Raw genomic sequence first — 16307 nt, 5'->3', positions numbered from 1 at the left:
CGACGCGCCCGCACCCTTCGACCCGACATATGTAATATTCCGGATCCTTTCTACGGCTCCGGGGCAGCCGCCGAGGAGTAAAAACGCGCGGCGCCGAATAACACGCCAAGTCCAAATCCTATTCGCCATTTCCGGGGAACAGGGGACAGTTCCCTCGTGAACGCCGTCGTCCGAGAGGACCGCCTCGCCGTTCTCGCTCTCTTCTCTCGCTGCCAATCGTCCGCATCCGGGGAACGAAAATTTCAAGTCAGTGCTGGCAACTTTTTGCCTCCTTGTTATCGTTGGCATCCGCCTCTCGCTCTTCCTGCGTCTCGCTCGTCTCTTCTCTCTCTTGCGTTTCGCCTGTTTTTACGTGACGCGTGTCGCATCGCTTTGGCCGACGACGTTATATTTGGCGATTAAACGTGGCTGTCAAAAATATCCGACTCTCTCTTCTCCTCTGTCCTCTCCCGAATTTCCTCGAAAATCACGTTTCGACGTCATGGCAGATGAAACAGCCAGGTTTAGCGCCGAATCAGACGATGCTGTCGATCCCTGGGCATTCTCCTAATTATTCGTACAAGCATGCCAACAAAGACGCTAAAGGCGTCTCGTAACATTCGCCTCTAGCGCTAAATGCCAATCGTTCGAGATTCTAGGATTTATTCATCGCTCGACACGCCAGGTGTAGACACGTCATAGAAAATCGAACGGCCATATTTAGCGCTAGAGTCAGATGTATGTACATGTACACGTCGACATGAGCGTCGTAACTTCCTTAGCACTCGAGCCTGACTATTATACATATTTATGATTCCGTATTTAATTGGCAATTTCTAATTATAAATACAGAGATGAATTACAAACATGAAATATTCTATGTTTTTTTATATGCATGTTGAATCTATAATAAACATCCCACTTTATATAAATACATATACAATAGTAAAAAATATCGCTATAAATAGATTCTTAAGTAATTTAGAATAATAGATTTATATTAAACAGAGTATCAGACTTCTAAATAATTTATTAAATTTAATTTGGCATGAAATATAATTTTTTCATATTTGAAAACATTTTGAAGATGAGACTTTCAATGGCTAGTATCACTAACAAGAGATAAATTATAAATTACAGAAAAAAGATGACAGCTGATTCTGATAAAGATTGTACACACTGCTTAGTGTGCAATAGTAAAGTTGGAGTATCCACCAGAAATAGTGTACGCATCTTCAATGATTCTTCCAGCACTGCATTGGAGAAGCCACTTGCTGATATTATAGCAACCGTTTTAGAAACAGATGTTAACGAGCAGTCTGTTCATTCCCTTGTCATTTGTAAAAAATGTTTCAAATTATTCAATGAGGTAAAGCATTGTATCCATAATTTTGTTAATACAGTTAATTTGTTGAAAAATTCTTATTTTAAATTTTTTTTCTAATTTATATAGGTGGATGAGCTTGAAACTAGATTAACAGAAATCAAGCTTGAATTATTTAACAATTATAAAAGGACAGTAAAGAAATTGACCAACATATTTCATAATGAAGAAGAATACAATGATCATGATTACATAGACAATACAATAGAGAGTCAAAACATTGTTGAAACAGAGGTAAAAAATGTTACATGAAGCTTAAAAATAGCATAAGCATAAAAATCAATCAATTACTATATATTATATATGTAATATTTTATAATTTGTGTTAATGATATTCATAGGTTGTGCAAACTGATAACTATACAGCAGACGATACACCAGAAGAAGAAGAATTACTTATAAATTCAGAAGAAGTTATATTAGAAGCTGAAGAACCAAACGATTCAAATGAACCGAGCACAATAGAAAATTACAAAAAGAAATTGAAAAAAAGCAAAGTTAATGTGAAAGTAGAACCTCAGGAACAAGTATGTCTACAAAATAAATTTATTTTTTCGGAACATATAAAATTATAGTACATATTAATATATATATGTATATATATTTTTCAGATTGTACTTAGAGATGAATCTTCGTACAGTTGTTTATTATGTACAGATGAAAAGGAAAAAGTTACAGCGGATGCTAAAACTATTATAGCACATATGAAAGATGTGCACGACGCTCGTTTATATATTTGTGATGTGTGCGGGCAGGATTTCAGGAAAAGAAACGAACTTTCCTTACATCTTGATGATCACGTTGCAAAGGAGGAAGGGGATTTTCAGTGTGAGATATGTAATAGAATATTTAGCAATTTACGATTATTCCGAATTCATAAAAGAATACATTATCCGCAAGTGAAGTCATGGCCCTGCGACACATGTGGAAAGAGATACAGGTATAATGTGTACTACGTTACAAAAATAAAGTAAAATTATAATATAAATTATAATTTTATTATATTATAATATAAATTTTATATATTATAAATTTTATTATATTATATATTATAAAAATATAATTATAAATATAAATAAAATGTAAAAAGAGATCATTTCTCTGTTTCAGTTCCAAAAATCTATTAGAAGAACACATGAATACACACATAGGCGTACGTCCATATGTGTGCGAGACATGCAATAAAGATTTTGCATCCAAGTACACATATAAAGCGCACGTAAAAACACACGAAGTACGACCTCGTCCATTCGAGTGCTCTCAATGCGATAAAACATTTTTGAATCAGCAAAATTTAAATCAACATGAACGAACACATAATGGGGTGAAGGAACACGTATGTCATCAATGTGGTAAGATCTCTTATATGTATATATTTATCATTTAAAACTTTTCTTTTAACATTTTCTTATCATTAATATTTTTTTTTTTAATTAAAGGCAAGGCTTTTGGCTCACCTCACAATTTGGAAGTCCACAACATAGTACATACCGGATATAAACCCTATATATGTAGAATATGTAGCAAAGCCTTTGCACGTAAAGCAGAAATACGTGATCATGAGCGAACCCATACAGGTGAGAAACCGTATCAGTGCGAGTTCTGTGGAGCAACATTTAGGTGAGTATTCAGCAAAAGTTAGAGATTTGTATTAATGGAGAGTTCTCTACAACTCTATATTCATTATTCACAATCGATGGTTAAGATTGTTATTCTTGTATTCAGTCAGAGATCGAATCTGCAGTCTCACAAGCGAGCAACGCATTATAACGATAAACGTTACAAATGCGAGAAATGTCAAAAAGGTTTCAAAAGAAGAAGATTGTTGGATTATCATATAAAAGCAGCCCACACTGGCGAAAGACCGTACAAATGCGACGTATGTACAGCTACGTTCGTCTACCCTGAACACTTCAAGAAACACAGGCGCATACATACAGGCGAGAAACCGTATCTTTGCGAGGTACATCCTTTAAAATTATGATTAAACAATATTTCCTTTAATTGAATTTCATTCAACTAAACTTTAATTCTTGCGCGTTCTGGATGTTTAATGGAAATGTATCTTTTCAGGTTTGTGGAAAAGCTTTTAATAGTAGGGATAACAGAAATGCACATAGATTCATTCATAGCGATAAAAAGCCATACGAATGTCTGGTATGTGGTATGGGATTTATGAGAAAACCATTGCTTTATGCCCATATGCAAACTCAGGTAATGTATGGAAAAAAAATTAATCCATTCTTCTAATGCACATACTTACACTCACATTCATATACACATCACGTTAAATTCATTACAAAATATCATTTTTTATTTATTACTTTTTTTATTTTATTATTTATTAAATATTATCATGTATAATAAATTGTCAATAACTATTTAATGTATTGAATATTATCCATTATCTAGGGTCATTTAAATGACACCATAGTAGTGAATCAGCCACGACTGACAACGGAAGATGATCAAGTAATAACGATTCCTAATAATGATGATGATGAATTATTGATGGAAGAAACCGAAGCTGAACAGGTAATTTTTTTTCGTACATGACATACTGTGTAAGCCATGTCAGTTCATTGCACAATGTTACACATTTGCAAATGAAAAATGTAAAAAGAATTTATATAACGTATTTATTCTTAATATATTTATTCTTAATAATAATTCAAATAGTTATTTTATTGTGTAGAATATGCATTTTAACGTACAGAATTTTATTACATGGGATGTGCTATATTTGCTTGTTTAGCTGAATGAGACCGAATTGTATGTGACTGAATTGAAGGATCACGTGATTATACAGCAAGAAGGAGAAGATCAAATATATCATGAAGAGGATGTTGTATTGAATATACCCGCGGAAGAAGTCGTAAGCGCCGGCGTGAATCCTCTCGTTGTTGAAAATCAGGTAAACTAATAACATTTCTCGCAATGATATCTATTTGTCGCATCAAATGCTGTGTTTTCTCTTATATAGATTGATTTCGTGGAGAGTGACGATATAGAATGCAAAACTGAAGCTGTGGAACAAGTAGAAACGGTATACGCTTATAACGAAAATGACGATGAGACGATAGTTGTGCCAGCTACAAATTATAAAGAGTTAGTAGAAGATAGTAAAAACGTGCGACTAGTACAGATCAGATTTCCCTCATCTGTAGATGGAGAGGGTAGAAGTTGGTTGAGCTTAGTACAAAATACTTAAATTTCTTAATACAATCACAACTCCCGATAATTTGTTGGAGCAAAAATTAGGATAGATATTCTGATTTAAAAAAAAGATATATTATTTATAGATTCTAATACAACATAAAAAATTTGGTGATTAAATTAATTGATAATTATAGCAAGCGCTATCTTAATTACTGAATCTTTGCTGTAATATTTTTGTCAAATTTACATATAAAAGTTTAAATCAATATAAAAAAAACTAAGCACATTATTTTCATGATACATAATTCTGAAAATATATGTATAGATTGACAAAATTTTAAAAATAATTTAGATTTAAGATAAAATAATGAAAAATGGCAAAGAAACTTAAATAGTCTGATTATCACTTTAATCATTTGCAGTGTAATTCAGTTTAATTTAGCGTTATCTGCAAATAATGAGTTATTAAAAATCACTAAAGTTTGTGTTTTTTTTTTTATTACAATTTCTGGTATGTGTATATACACAGTAATTAAGAATTATATGGGAATATAATGAATTTCTAAAACTGATTTTCTAATGTCTGAAATTACTTCAAGTATCCATTTTTCCAACTACTTCAAACCATTGGCGTAACGCATCGCTCAGAACACCCGGTAATGTGTTTATATCTCTGAGAATTATGTAGAATGGAAATGGGAAATTATCCATGTACGATTGAAATCGCAAAAATTTTTTATCTTCAAATATAGACCTACGAATATCCAATATAGAGTCCTGTAAATAGATTAAAGCTTTTTAATATAATTATAGATTTTATAAATATAGATAATAACTTTTTTAATCCGATCGATAATTCGATAAATCGATAATTAATTTAAATTAATGTATAATATACAATATATAAATTTAATTATCGTGACGATTATTAATAAAATGATATCATTTTGTGAAATACGATTAAAAATTACCTTGTTAATCGGATTGTCGACTATTATAAATACTAAAAAGATATCCGCCAGTTTAGCTCTCCTTATGGCATTATTAACAATTTTTGTTCCTTCTGAAAATATGCCTCTGCCATCTGACAATACTACCAGCAGTTTAGCACTGTCGGATGGGGTACACTGATTTTCGAACATCTCCACAATAGAATTAACTAGTTGGCCGATCAACGTTTTTCTTTGATCAAATCTCACTTCTTGTATTAATCTAGAAAAAATGAAAAAATAGATGAGCGTATAAAATGGCTATTAAAACATAGAATATTATTTATCTCTAATATATATATTTAGCTTATAATTTATTAAATATTTATATTAAATACCTAGATCCACTTTGTTCTGTGAAAGCTTCTCCCAAAGGATGTAACATCTTCACTTGTTCTCCGAAGCTTACGACACTAAGTTGCCCTACTTCCAGATACGTCATAGCTTTGCTAATCAACGATAAGGACTCGAAGGCCAATTCTTTGGAATGATTATCCGCCATACTGCTGGAATCGTCCAACGCAAGAACGATCTGATAATCACGTTTGAAAGGCTTCGTGCGTCTGAGCCAGATTTTATCCTTGCGAAATTGGCTGGCTATGTACGGAATGATTTTTCGCATATTGATGCGTTTACCCGTCTTGTAATCACCCCGCAATCTCGACGCCTGAGTAGGCTCAAGAACCAGTCTCAATTTCTCCGATAGATCCCGAGCAGCTGTATCGGTGACCGAACACAAACAATTCCACGCGACTGCAGCTTCCTCCGTGGACGGTATCTGCGTCCATTCGGCTAACATTTTTTCTACCTCGAATCGTTTTCTCTCTGTATAATCAGAGTCGAGATTGTTCTCTTCCATGTTCCATTCCATTGTATGAAATGTAGTCTCGTTTCCTCTTTGTACCTTCATAGTCTCTGCCGTCTCTCCTTCCAGCTCGACCGTCGTCTCCTGATTGTTCTCAACGTTGTTTCTTTTACCATCGGAATTTTTCTTCTGCTTATCATTCGGAGTCTCGGAAACATTTTCCGGTCTCTGTTCTTCTATTTTATTATCCGACATGTTATTCTCCTCGTCCTCGTGCATCTCCACATCTATGTCGTCCTTTTTCTCCTCCTGAGTCTCTTCTTCTTTATCCGTGTTAGAAGCTTGTTGTTTGATTTGATCCTCTGTCGCGGCGTCGAGCGTGTAATCGTCAAATTCCTCGGAATCCTTTACGTGTTTGGCCATCTCGGCCTTGTCTCCATCAGCGTTACCCGAGTCATCCTCCTTCTCCTTCTTCGACACTTCGTCCTGCGTGTAGATCGTTTTCAACTTTTTCAGCGCCGGCTCGAATTTGTCTAGCAGGCTGCGATCTTCGTGGCTCTTGCCTGGGTTCTTCCTCTTCTCGATCGATTTTGTCATGATGTTCTGCGAAGCTGGAATAGTTTCCTGCTTGGAGGATCCTGAATGCCCACTTTCCTGCTGCACCGACTCCGACTGGCCGGTACCATTATCGTTACTGTCCTCTTGAGTATTCTCAGTTGATGTTTCCTGTTGATCTTTGGCCTGATCCGATTGTTGTGCTACCGTATCTCGCGAACCTTCCGTCGTTTCTTCGACTTGTTGTGCAGCATCCATTTGCTTGCTCGCGTCATCCGCACTTGGCGCTGCCTTCTCCTGCAGCTTCTCCTCTTCAGCTTCTTCATCCTGATTTTGCTCTTCATTCTCTTTGTTCTCGGTTTCCGCATTCTCTTTATCTTTCTCTTTAGTTTCCTGATTAGATTCGAGTTCTTCCTGTATCTTTTGTCCATCCAAATCTGTACTTTCGCCGTTCTCGTTCTCGTCTTCGCTAGACTCCTCTTCAGGATCATCTCCTTTATTTTCCTCAGCTTCTTTCTCAAGTTCTTCATTCATTTTTTCCTCCGGCGGCTTCAAATCCTTCATCTCATCAATGTCGAACGGATTCTCCTCTTCGCCATTGTTTTCTTTATTTTCTTCGTCTTCGTCTAAATTCATATCTTCCGGTAGATCGAGTTGTTCGGGTTCCGGTTGAGGTTGAAATTTCCCGTGATAAGGATTAATCTGGTCTTCATCTATCTCTGGCTCGTTGAATTCATTTATTTCCTTTTTATTTTCTTCTCGATTTTTATCGTCATTCGTATCATCATCGTCATGATGTTTTCTCTTATTTTCGTCATCTTTTGCACCCATTTTCTTTTCACCGATTCGTTCACCCGTACCTTCCTCTTCATCTTCGTTCTCCGGCTTCTCTTGATTATCCTCTTCGGATTCTTCATTATCATCACCCCAAATTTCTTTATCAAGCTGCTCAGCATCTTCTCCTGTCTCTCCCATTTCCTTATCCAAATCATTATTTTCGTCATCGTCGCTCCGCTTTTCATCATCGTCGTCCTTCTCCATATCCTGAGGCTTACTGTTGAAATCCTCAGATATATCGATTCCCTTTTCTTCCTCCTTACAAGTCTTATCGTCCTGTTTCTCTTGCTCTTGATCCGCGGGTCTTGCATCTTCAAGTTGATCCTCGGATTCTATCTGATCGGAGACATCTTTCGTTCCTTCACCATCAGCTAAGCCCATTCCGCCTTTTCCCGTCTTCTCGCCCGATTCATCTGTTTCGCCTTCCTCGAGATCTAAATCTTTTGGCACGCAGAATCCATTTGCAGCCAGGTCCAAAAAGACATTTAATTGTAGGTACAGCATTTTACATGTAACACGGAATGACGCCACTTGTTCATTTAAATAAAACTGGGCAAGCAAGAGATATTGTTCCAGCAGTGGTAAACATTTTAGAAGCAATCTGGAAAAAATAATGTCATTTATTTATATTAATTTATTTCGTAAAATTTACATAATATTAAGTAATATTAAGTAATAAAATAATTCTTACCCAATACAATAATTTGCTGATTGTAGATCGAATTCGCGTATCGACAGTAGAAGACTGAAAAATGAATTGGATACTTCGGATAATTTCAATTTGGTTATATCTCGCTCAAGGAATTCAACAAGTTTCTTGTTCAATTCATTTTCATCTATTTCTTCCTCTTCGTCTTCATCATTTTCATCATTTTCCTCACTCGGTTTCTCGTGTGTCACATCGGTGTTCCAATTATGATTCTTGTACTTCTTTTGTACGACAAGCAATATCGTGTTAATTAAATCTTCCAGGGCTAATTCATATTTTTTGACAGCGTGTCTGTTTTCTTTTAATTGCTCTTCATTTTCTACGGATTTTCCTAAAGTTTCATCATAATTACGAAGGAAGCATTCTATTTTCGTGTCCAAGAACGCTATATTTTCCCAGATAGGATGCACAACGTCCGAACTCTCAAACAATTGTTTCAGCTCTTTCGATCGCGCTCTTAGATCTTCGATCGTCGCGTAGGAGTGCTCCAAGAACTCAAAGTGCTTCGAACTTAATAAAGCATGGATAGAATCTTCGGAATGATCCGCTAATAATATTTCAAACGGCATGAATAAGGCGTGGAAACGTTTCGCGGTTGCTTTTATCGACCTTAAACTGTCCTCTAGCAGAGTCCTCGCGCTCTTCCAAACTTCATCAGTTCGAGAAACAGCGATTATTGGAAGGACATTCGCGTTTAACGTGAGAACGGCTCTATTCGAGTCCATCGATTCCGCGGGGCAGCATTGTAGAAACAGCAATAGTTGCTCGAATCCAGCTTCCAACATTATCAGCAACGTCTTCAAGCTCCTCGCGCAATCCTGGCCATCGCGTTGCCTCGATACACTCACATCCTGTTTGCGCATCTCGGACAGATTTGAAATCTGTATGCGTAACGATGAAAATTGATCGAAAGACCTGGCTATCGTCGTCTTCTGTCTGTGAGCCATCAGCATCATGTGCGCGGAATATCCTCGACAACGTTCCATATTTTGCAGTCCTAAGTCGGTCTGGTTTGTGTTGAGCATCGCGTTGAGAGCGTTCAACCTGATGAGAGATTTGTAATAATATCTCTCGCAGCCCTGCCATTGCGTCAACATGTGCTGGTCTATCAGCTTCAACTTAAAGTATCGACTGATGGCGGATAGATCCAAGGGTGACACCGTGTAGTCTATCACCTTGTCCGCGTTGTTCTTCCACGTTAATGCACCGGTACGATAAGAGACACCCATTCGAGTCAACGCCTTGAAGTAACTGGCGAGCGTCATTCTCTTCTGCTGCAAGATACTCTTCGCCTGAGACTTTTGTTTGCCCTTTGGTAAGCTTCTGTCGATGTCCATGTCCCGAAGACGCGCGCTCTGCTCCATGAAGCTCGTGACAAAGTTCTCAAGATCCGACCGTATATGCGGATAAGAACTCGCCTGGATTATTTTTTTACATAGATTCTTGGCCTTCTTCAGCAATTTATCTGCTTTCGTGATAAGTGATCCGCTTGTGAATAGTGTTTTTATCTCTACAAATTGCGGAGGTTTCTCTACGATAAATTCTTCAAGATTGATTACATACTTGTGATGAGCATCTGGAGCATCCCAGATGCCTTTATTCATTTCTGTACTGTAAGATCCTGATTTGACGATTAAACAAGAAGATACGCTTTGTTTCAAAGCGTTCTGATACTCCTTCGTATACTTGTGCAGAGTGCGATGCGTCTTGTCGATCGTCTCCTTCACCGCCCAGTAATTGATATCGTTCCATCGCGCAATTTTAACGTAGTCCTCCAGTTTCTTTTTGATGGGCACTCTCAGTGCAGTAATTCTCGCATTTACGTCGTCCACGAATTGCTTGTAATAATTGTATATATTCCACAGTACGGCCGAGAGTTCGTTCTTGCCGTCACTGTCATCGAAGTAATACACGTGACAATGGAACGTCCAGAGCAGATTCAATCGCGATTCGAACTCGACGAGGGATGACTCGTTCATGAAACGCTCCAGCGATTCCACCAATTTTTCTCTAGTGACAGATTCGTCGTCACTTTTCGTGGATCTTGTGATGTAATTCTCGATCAATGCATATAAGAAGAACCACCACTTGGATGTCTTCGATCTGAGATTCTCGTATGTCGCGTCAAGGCAACCTTTCCAGCAAGACAGCTCCAGTTTTCTCCATGATATTATTTGCTGCGTCAACGCGGATATGTAGTTTCCCATACTAACGCCGCTGTGCGCGTTGTCCTCCCATTGTTTCATCTTGACAAGCAACAACTCGAGACCCGTCAGAAATCTGGAGACAGGCGACGTGATCGAGAATGTGTAGATCCTCTCTATTATACATCGTATCGATCTTAGACTGGGATGCTCCGGCCACTCATCCAGCAGTTGATTGACACGATTTAGAATCTTCTCGCACAACGGCAGACACTGCTTTGCTTCCTCTATGTTGCACTCCTTGTAGAAATCGTACGCTTTTGTTTGTACTCCAGTGTTCTCGCGTAAAATTCGATCCGAGCTCTTCTCTTGGCTCGCTTGCAGTCCCAAAGTGACCAGGAGATTTAAGCTGTTGTACAATTTAATCGCGAGTCTTTCGTTCAAACTCGGTAGTATACGGTCGAGCATTCCGTATACAGTATCATATCTCTGAATTAGAGGTCTGACGTAATCCGTCGAGCGCACCGAAGTAGAACTGCATATCCACTTGGACGTGATGAAGGATGTAACAATGTCTGAGTGGATCTCCTGAATCTCCTTGATGTCGTCTTTGGTGATGAGACCGCTAAAGGTCGACTCCGACTCGGTTGACTCGATCTGCGACGTGTTATTCTGGTCGAGGGAAGACTGCGAGTTGTCCTCTATGTCGTGAAAGTCACTTTCACGATACGTAGGAAATAGCTTGCGGACTTCCAGAGCGAGTTCTTCCTCTTCAGTCAACGTATTACCATGACTTTCGACCTTGTTCTTGTACAGACTGTCCCTCTCCGCGGCTCGTCTCTCCTCTTCCTGTTGCTGCTGCTTCCAAATTAGGACTATTTGCTGCAGCAACTCGTTCGCGTCTCGCCATAGTGACTTGGTCAGACCTCTGTTGAGAATCACATGATTGTGCAGTTCGTGCAAACCCGATTTAAATATCCGGAACTGCTCCTGCATCCTGACGAACGCGTCCGAATTTCCAACCAGACTTCTCGTGCTTCTGGAAATACATAAATCACTCAGGTTCAAAAGACTCTCCTGTCCTCGACCGATCGTCGGAAATCGGATCAAATTGTATATCAAGGATTCGAGATCGGGCACTTGGTTTGCACACAGAGATATCCGTCGTCGTATTTCGTTGATTAGTACGTCAACGCCGTGACTCAACTGTGTCAAGGCCGCCAGTAGCGGAAGAATTACATCTGGGTAAACCGATAGGTACTTTGTCTCGGTTTGTTCGGCGAATCCTTGCACCGACAAACTCCAGATTTCCGCTTCTTCCAAAACAGTGTTGAAGCTCAAAAGATTGGCTGATTTGTATTCTTGACTGACCTTGCTCGCAATCGCGCATAGATTGTTCATGTGTTTCTCCACCATCTTGTAGGAACCTATCTGATTCCTGAAATTAGCACAGTCCTTGCTGAGCAAAGCAAAATTGGCGGATGGTGATCTGAACGCTTTCAAACAGCTGAGCTTGTCCCTCGTCTTCAGCAAATTTTTCTCGCAATTTTTCGCGGCTACGAGTCTAGGATGAGCGTGTTCAGTCTCTGTTGATAATCCTAAAATATGATTCTGTAATGATGTAACATATATCGTTCTTCTGCAATCGGCGACGTCCTCTTCTAGGTACTTGAGCTTCAGCTCCACCTTGTACACGGGATCGATCAGGTCCAAATTACCAAAAAGTAGTAACTGAATGTAACCGAGCAACATCCACGCTCTTCCTTGTCGAATTATATTTTCATCCTCACCAATACTTGTCTCGTCGATACTATTTATCTCGTTGCACGCTCTATGAAACTCTTCTACCGGTTGGAAATAATTAGTTTGCAGCCTGTTTTTTATGGCAGTCGCGCTACTTTCGCCTTCCTTCTTTATGGCGTTCGCAATCAGATCAGATATGTCGTTTTCGGCGTTCATTCTATCGATTGCGGATGAGTACAAGCGTAAGTAAAACTTCAATGTTACCAAGTCACTGCTGATTAAATCGTATCGTTTATTTGTCAACGAAATGCTATTCCGCCATAAAATTTCATTCAGCAGCTGCAGCTGATCCATTTGCACTTTATACGTTCCGAGCGCGACCGCGGAAAGAATATTTTTTCTCTCCTTCTGCCCATTTGTTTTGTTTAACATTAATTGCAGTACCAAGTTTAGGAGAACAGCTCCGCCGAAGTAGCATTCCGTCTGTAAATATACATAAGTATATAAGTAACTTAATACAATATTTTCAATAAAAATTTCTTTTAATATTTCAATGATGACTTAAAAGTTTAAAGCAAAAAATTTTAATAAAAAATAAGTACAAGTTAATTTAAAGTTAATTAAGAATTATTAAATTAATTAGCATATTATTATATTAATTTAGTTTTAAGTTTCAGTACAGCAAGTTTCACATACATAAAGAGAGAGATATTAATATATGCGCAAACATCAATAATTTAATTACAAAAAGATTCTTATATTATTCCTGACAATAGAAATAAATGACAAAATCAGAATAATAATTAATTTTGAAATTAACTTCAGAGAAAAAGAGTTTCCGACTCTTCTAAAGTTAAATATATAAATCGCAGAATTTAAAAACAAGACGCATACCTTGCATTCGGCATAGGAAGTTAGTGATCTCTCCATATCCTCTTCCGTTATACCACGCCAGTGTAAAAGGCGGTTCGTACTCCTGACAGCGTGAGATTGCCGAGCGAATTGCGCGAGCCGGAAGAACAATTCCGGTAGTAGCAAGAGCTTTTGCGGATACTCAACTTCCATCCGAGTCATTGCGTTCAACAAGCCGATCAGATTGCTCGGTATGCTGGGTACGTCTGCGAATCTTGCGAGACATTCTGCCAAGGTGGCAGCGGAAATCATTCCCTCTCGACACATCTCTGCCTGCAGAGTCCAGGCGAACGACATAAAAACGTACTCGTGAATCGGCCACAACTGTATCCTCGCGTTCAACTGCGTCATTTCCTCTTCTGGAAGTGAGCGTACTTCATTCAAAACGCTCTCAACATCCGCGAAAACTCGTAGACGAATATGGCTTTCGTCGCAGAATCGTTCTACCTCGATGATACTCGTCTCGTCGATCGGTTTCCTCAAGTAAATATCGCTCCACAGAGAGATCATTTGATGCCTCGTCGCCAGCGCGTCCTTCAGCTCTATGGATATAATCTTTAATTCTTGTTTTAGGAGGATCATGCCTCCTTCGTTCCTTATGTTGAAATCATTCGTTAGCCTTCTTAGCTCCGAGTGCACCTTCATGCAGACCTCCGAGGAATGAGGCGATGGAAGTGTTAAATACTTTTTGACTCTCTTCGATATCTTTTTGATAGGATCGTACACCAAATCCAATTGATTGTTCACTTGGGATACCATCTCCCACAACTCGATCTCGCTCGCAGTCTTCTCATTCGGAAACTGTCCAGCTGTTGCGGACAATTTACGCAGGAATTTTAACAGCCACTTATAATGCACCTTTAATAACGAAGAAATCTGCTCCACGTCTGTAAATGTGCTTGTAGATTTTTTCAATTTTTTCTTGTTTATTAACGTCGTTTCGCCCAGCTTCTCGAATCTCGTGTACCATTTCAATTCCTTCCTCAATTCTACGTATTCTTCAGGATTCACGTTTATATTGCTTTCTCGTAGAATCATCTCGATATAAGAATTCGTTCGTTCAATGAATTGCACGAAATATGTTATGAGCGGTTGGTTCTTCAATTGCGAGAATAGCTTACCTGTAAATATTATATTGCAAGTAATTTTAATTTTACTAAAATATATATCTCGAAATGAAAGAAAAAACAATTAAAAAATAATAATTAAAAAAGTAAATAATTAAAAGAAGTACTCTGAAAAATAAAAATTAGATTTTAATTTATATAATAAATTCATACACAGCATAAAATCAAAATAATTTTTTTTTAAGTTGTGACATTTTCCTATCCAAGCAATATCACATCAATGTGATTAATATATTATTAATATTTATATATTATTAATATTTACCGTCATGTACAATGCTGGAATATTGCTTGACAGATATCACATTTTTGTTCTGCAATATTTCCGCTTTCGTTATATCATTTTTGAATATCATACTGTGCGCGTATAAAAGCAGTAACAATTTATTTGCGTCATTGCAAGCATTATCGATTTCATCATATGTCATTCTTCCAACAAGCTGCCATAAATCGCAAGGTAAATTTTTTACGTTTGCAGAACGAAAGCGAAACGATGCAATTACATTTGCCATTAGTGCACTCTGCTTCTTAAGTTCGTCAAATATTGCATTTCCTCGCAGCATCTTCGAGATCCACTTCTTCCTAAGTGGTGCATCGTCTTGCGAGGATTGTTCGTAAAAATTCAACAGGAAATATGGCAATATCTCAGTAACGTCAACGTTCAAAATATATTCCTCGTCCTCTTTAAGACCGCAAAAATCATTTACCAACTTCGATGCAACAATATTTCTTTCAATATTTTCTAGATTTCTAGATTTTGTACCTAATTCGTACATTTTAACAACCGCCTTTAATAATAAACCCTGTTGTCTGATTATAGTGAGCCTCGAATTGTCTTGCAGATTTTTTACGCTCCACGTGACAGCATCCAAATCGATCACCGAGATGTCTTGATTGTCCGCGATAACACGTCGCTCGATAGTTTCGTCGATCAGAGAAATCAGATGTTCTCTGAATTGCGAATCTCGCATCGGTCTAGCTTTTATATAAACGTCAATGCACGCGTTTTTGATCGATTGCTCTGCGGAGAATCCGCGAAGCGATCGTTGCTTCGCCAGGAACGCGGTGTGTAACAAATCGACGATGCTGAATCGGTCCACCGCGATCATATCTTTCGACATCGTCTCGTAAATCTCGAGCAACGCATCGCAATGTGCCGATTTCGCGATACCGACATTAAATAGCAGCGATTTAAGATCGATCGCATCATCGTAGACGTTCTCCTTCGGACCAAACATGTAAATTTCTACGCCTCTATTACGCATGGCCCTAAAATCGTGATAAATATATCGAAAATATTAAATTTTATTATACTATCACGACAGAATTATACTATAATTGTTTTATTGACAATTAATTGTGATTCTGAATTTTTATCGTAACCGTATATAATAACTTTATGTTAGCAATTATTTTTTGAATGTTATAATAAAGTTGTGATCTCGCAACTTTTTTTTATTTCATCTATGTGTGTCACGTATTGATAAATATGATATAATAAATGTCGGTCTATAAATTGATATATTTTCGGAATCAAATAATAAGCGAATTTTATGATTTTTATGCGCGATTAACTATCATTAAAAATCATATGATTAAAGTATTGACAAATATCGAGAGAGAAATTACCTGGAAATTTCGCCGTATCGGGGATCCATGGTTAAAAATAGACGAAAATTTTCGTGTGGCTTAATGGTGATGACATTTCCTTCACTATCAACACCTCGTTCACCGATACTGAGAACACCGTTTGGTTCTAACAGACCATTAAGTCTGTCTAATACAGCGGGGCTGCATAAATTAACTTGGTCGATGAGCAGCCAAGTACCATCTTGCAAGCACTAAAAGATGATTCCGTTATTATACTGTTTTAAATAAACCTTTCGTTAATCAAAAGATAAAATTCTAAATTAATATAATTTTTCCTTGAGCAGGCACAATAGTTAATTTTATATACACATATG

General features: G+C 37.8%; 2 protein-coding genes across 4 annotated transcripts in view; one reads left to right on the top strand and one right to left on the bottom strand.

Moving 5' to 3' along the window:
* The first annotated feature begins 106 nt into the window (after nucleotides 1–106).
* On the top strand, nucleotides 107–5094 carry LOC145935340 (uncharacterized). 3 transcript variants are annotated; one of them, XM_083036558.1, is made up of 12 exons: nucleotides 107–246; nucleotides 1120–1348; nucleotides 1433–1597; nucleotides 1705–1890; nucleotides 1975–2303; nucleotides 2474–2715; nucleotides 2803–2983; nucleotides 3089–3326; nucleotides 3437–3577; nucleotides 3776–3898; nucleotides 4119–4277; nucleotides 4347–5094. In XM_083036558.1, exons 2-12 carry the CDS (start codon nucleotides 1127–1129, stop codon nucleotides 4572–4574), a joined length of 2214 nt encoding a protein of 737 aa, XP_082892684.1. In that variant the 5' UTR covers nucleotides 107–246; nucleotides 1120–1126; the 3' UTR covers nucleotides 4575–5094. The 3 variants fall into 3 exon arrangements, with proteins under 3 accessions (XP_082892684.1, XP_082892686.1, XP_082892685.1); XM_083036560.1 differs by lacking the exon at nucleotides 107–246 and adding an exon at nucleotides 539–664; XM_083036559.1 differs by lacking the exon at nucleotides 107–246 and adding an exon at nucleotides 578–717.
* Nucleotides 4631–16307, bottom strand: part of LOC145935339 (midasin) — a 94995-nt gene continuing 83318 nt past the window's right edge. The window contains exons 14-20 of the mRNA XM_083036557.1: nucleotides 15973–16184; nucleotides 14609–15612; nucleotides 13199–14337; nucleotides 8400–12787; nucleotides 5850–8309; nucleotides 5494–5734; nucleotides 4631–5299 (exon numbers count right to left, since the gene is read on the bottom strand). Coding sequence (XP_082892683.1) covers nucleotides 5117–5299; nucleotides 5494–5734; nucleotides 5850–8309; nucleotides 8400–12787; nucleotides 13199–14337; nucleotides 14609–15612; nucleotides 15973–16184 — 9627 coding nt within the window. The 3' untranslated portion in view covers nucleotides 4631–5116. The remainder of the gene's footprint in view (nucleotides 5300–5493; nucleotides 5735–5849; nucleotides 8310–8399; nucleotides 12788–13198; nucleotides 14338–14608; nucleotides 15613–15972; nucleotides 16185–16307) is intronic.

Source organism: Prenolepis imparis, unplaced genomic scaffold, assembly GCF_030444845.1.
Source record: "Prenolepis imparis isolate NDT839.2.m4 unplaced genomic scaffold, iyPreImpa1.0 SCAF_4, whole genome shotgun sequence".
NCBI lineage: Eukaryota > Metazoa > Arthropoda > Insecta > Hymenoptera > Formicidae > Prenolepis > Prenolepis imparis.
The sequence above is the reverse complement of the archived record's forward strand: the minus strand, read 5'-3'. Positions and strand labels throughout refer to the sequence as shown.

Bases quoted from the DNA above. Each gene is read 5' to 3' on its own strand.
- LOC145935340 (XM_083036558.1), top strand. From the start codon at position 1,127: ATGACAGCTGATTCTGATAAAGATTGTACACACTGCTTAGTGTGCAAT. The intron at 3,327-3,436 runs GTACATCCTTTA...GTATCTTTTCAG, and splicing joins AGAAACCGTATCTTTGCGAG to GTTTGTGGAAAAGCTTTTAA. The intron at 4,278-4,346 runs GTAAACTAATAA...TCTCTTATATAG, and splicing joins CTCTCGTTGTTGAAAATCAG to ATTGATTTCGTGGAGAGTGA.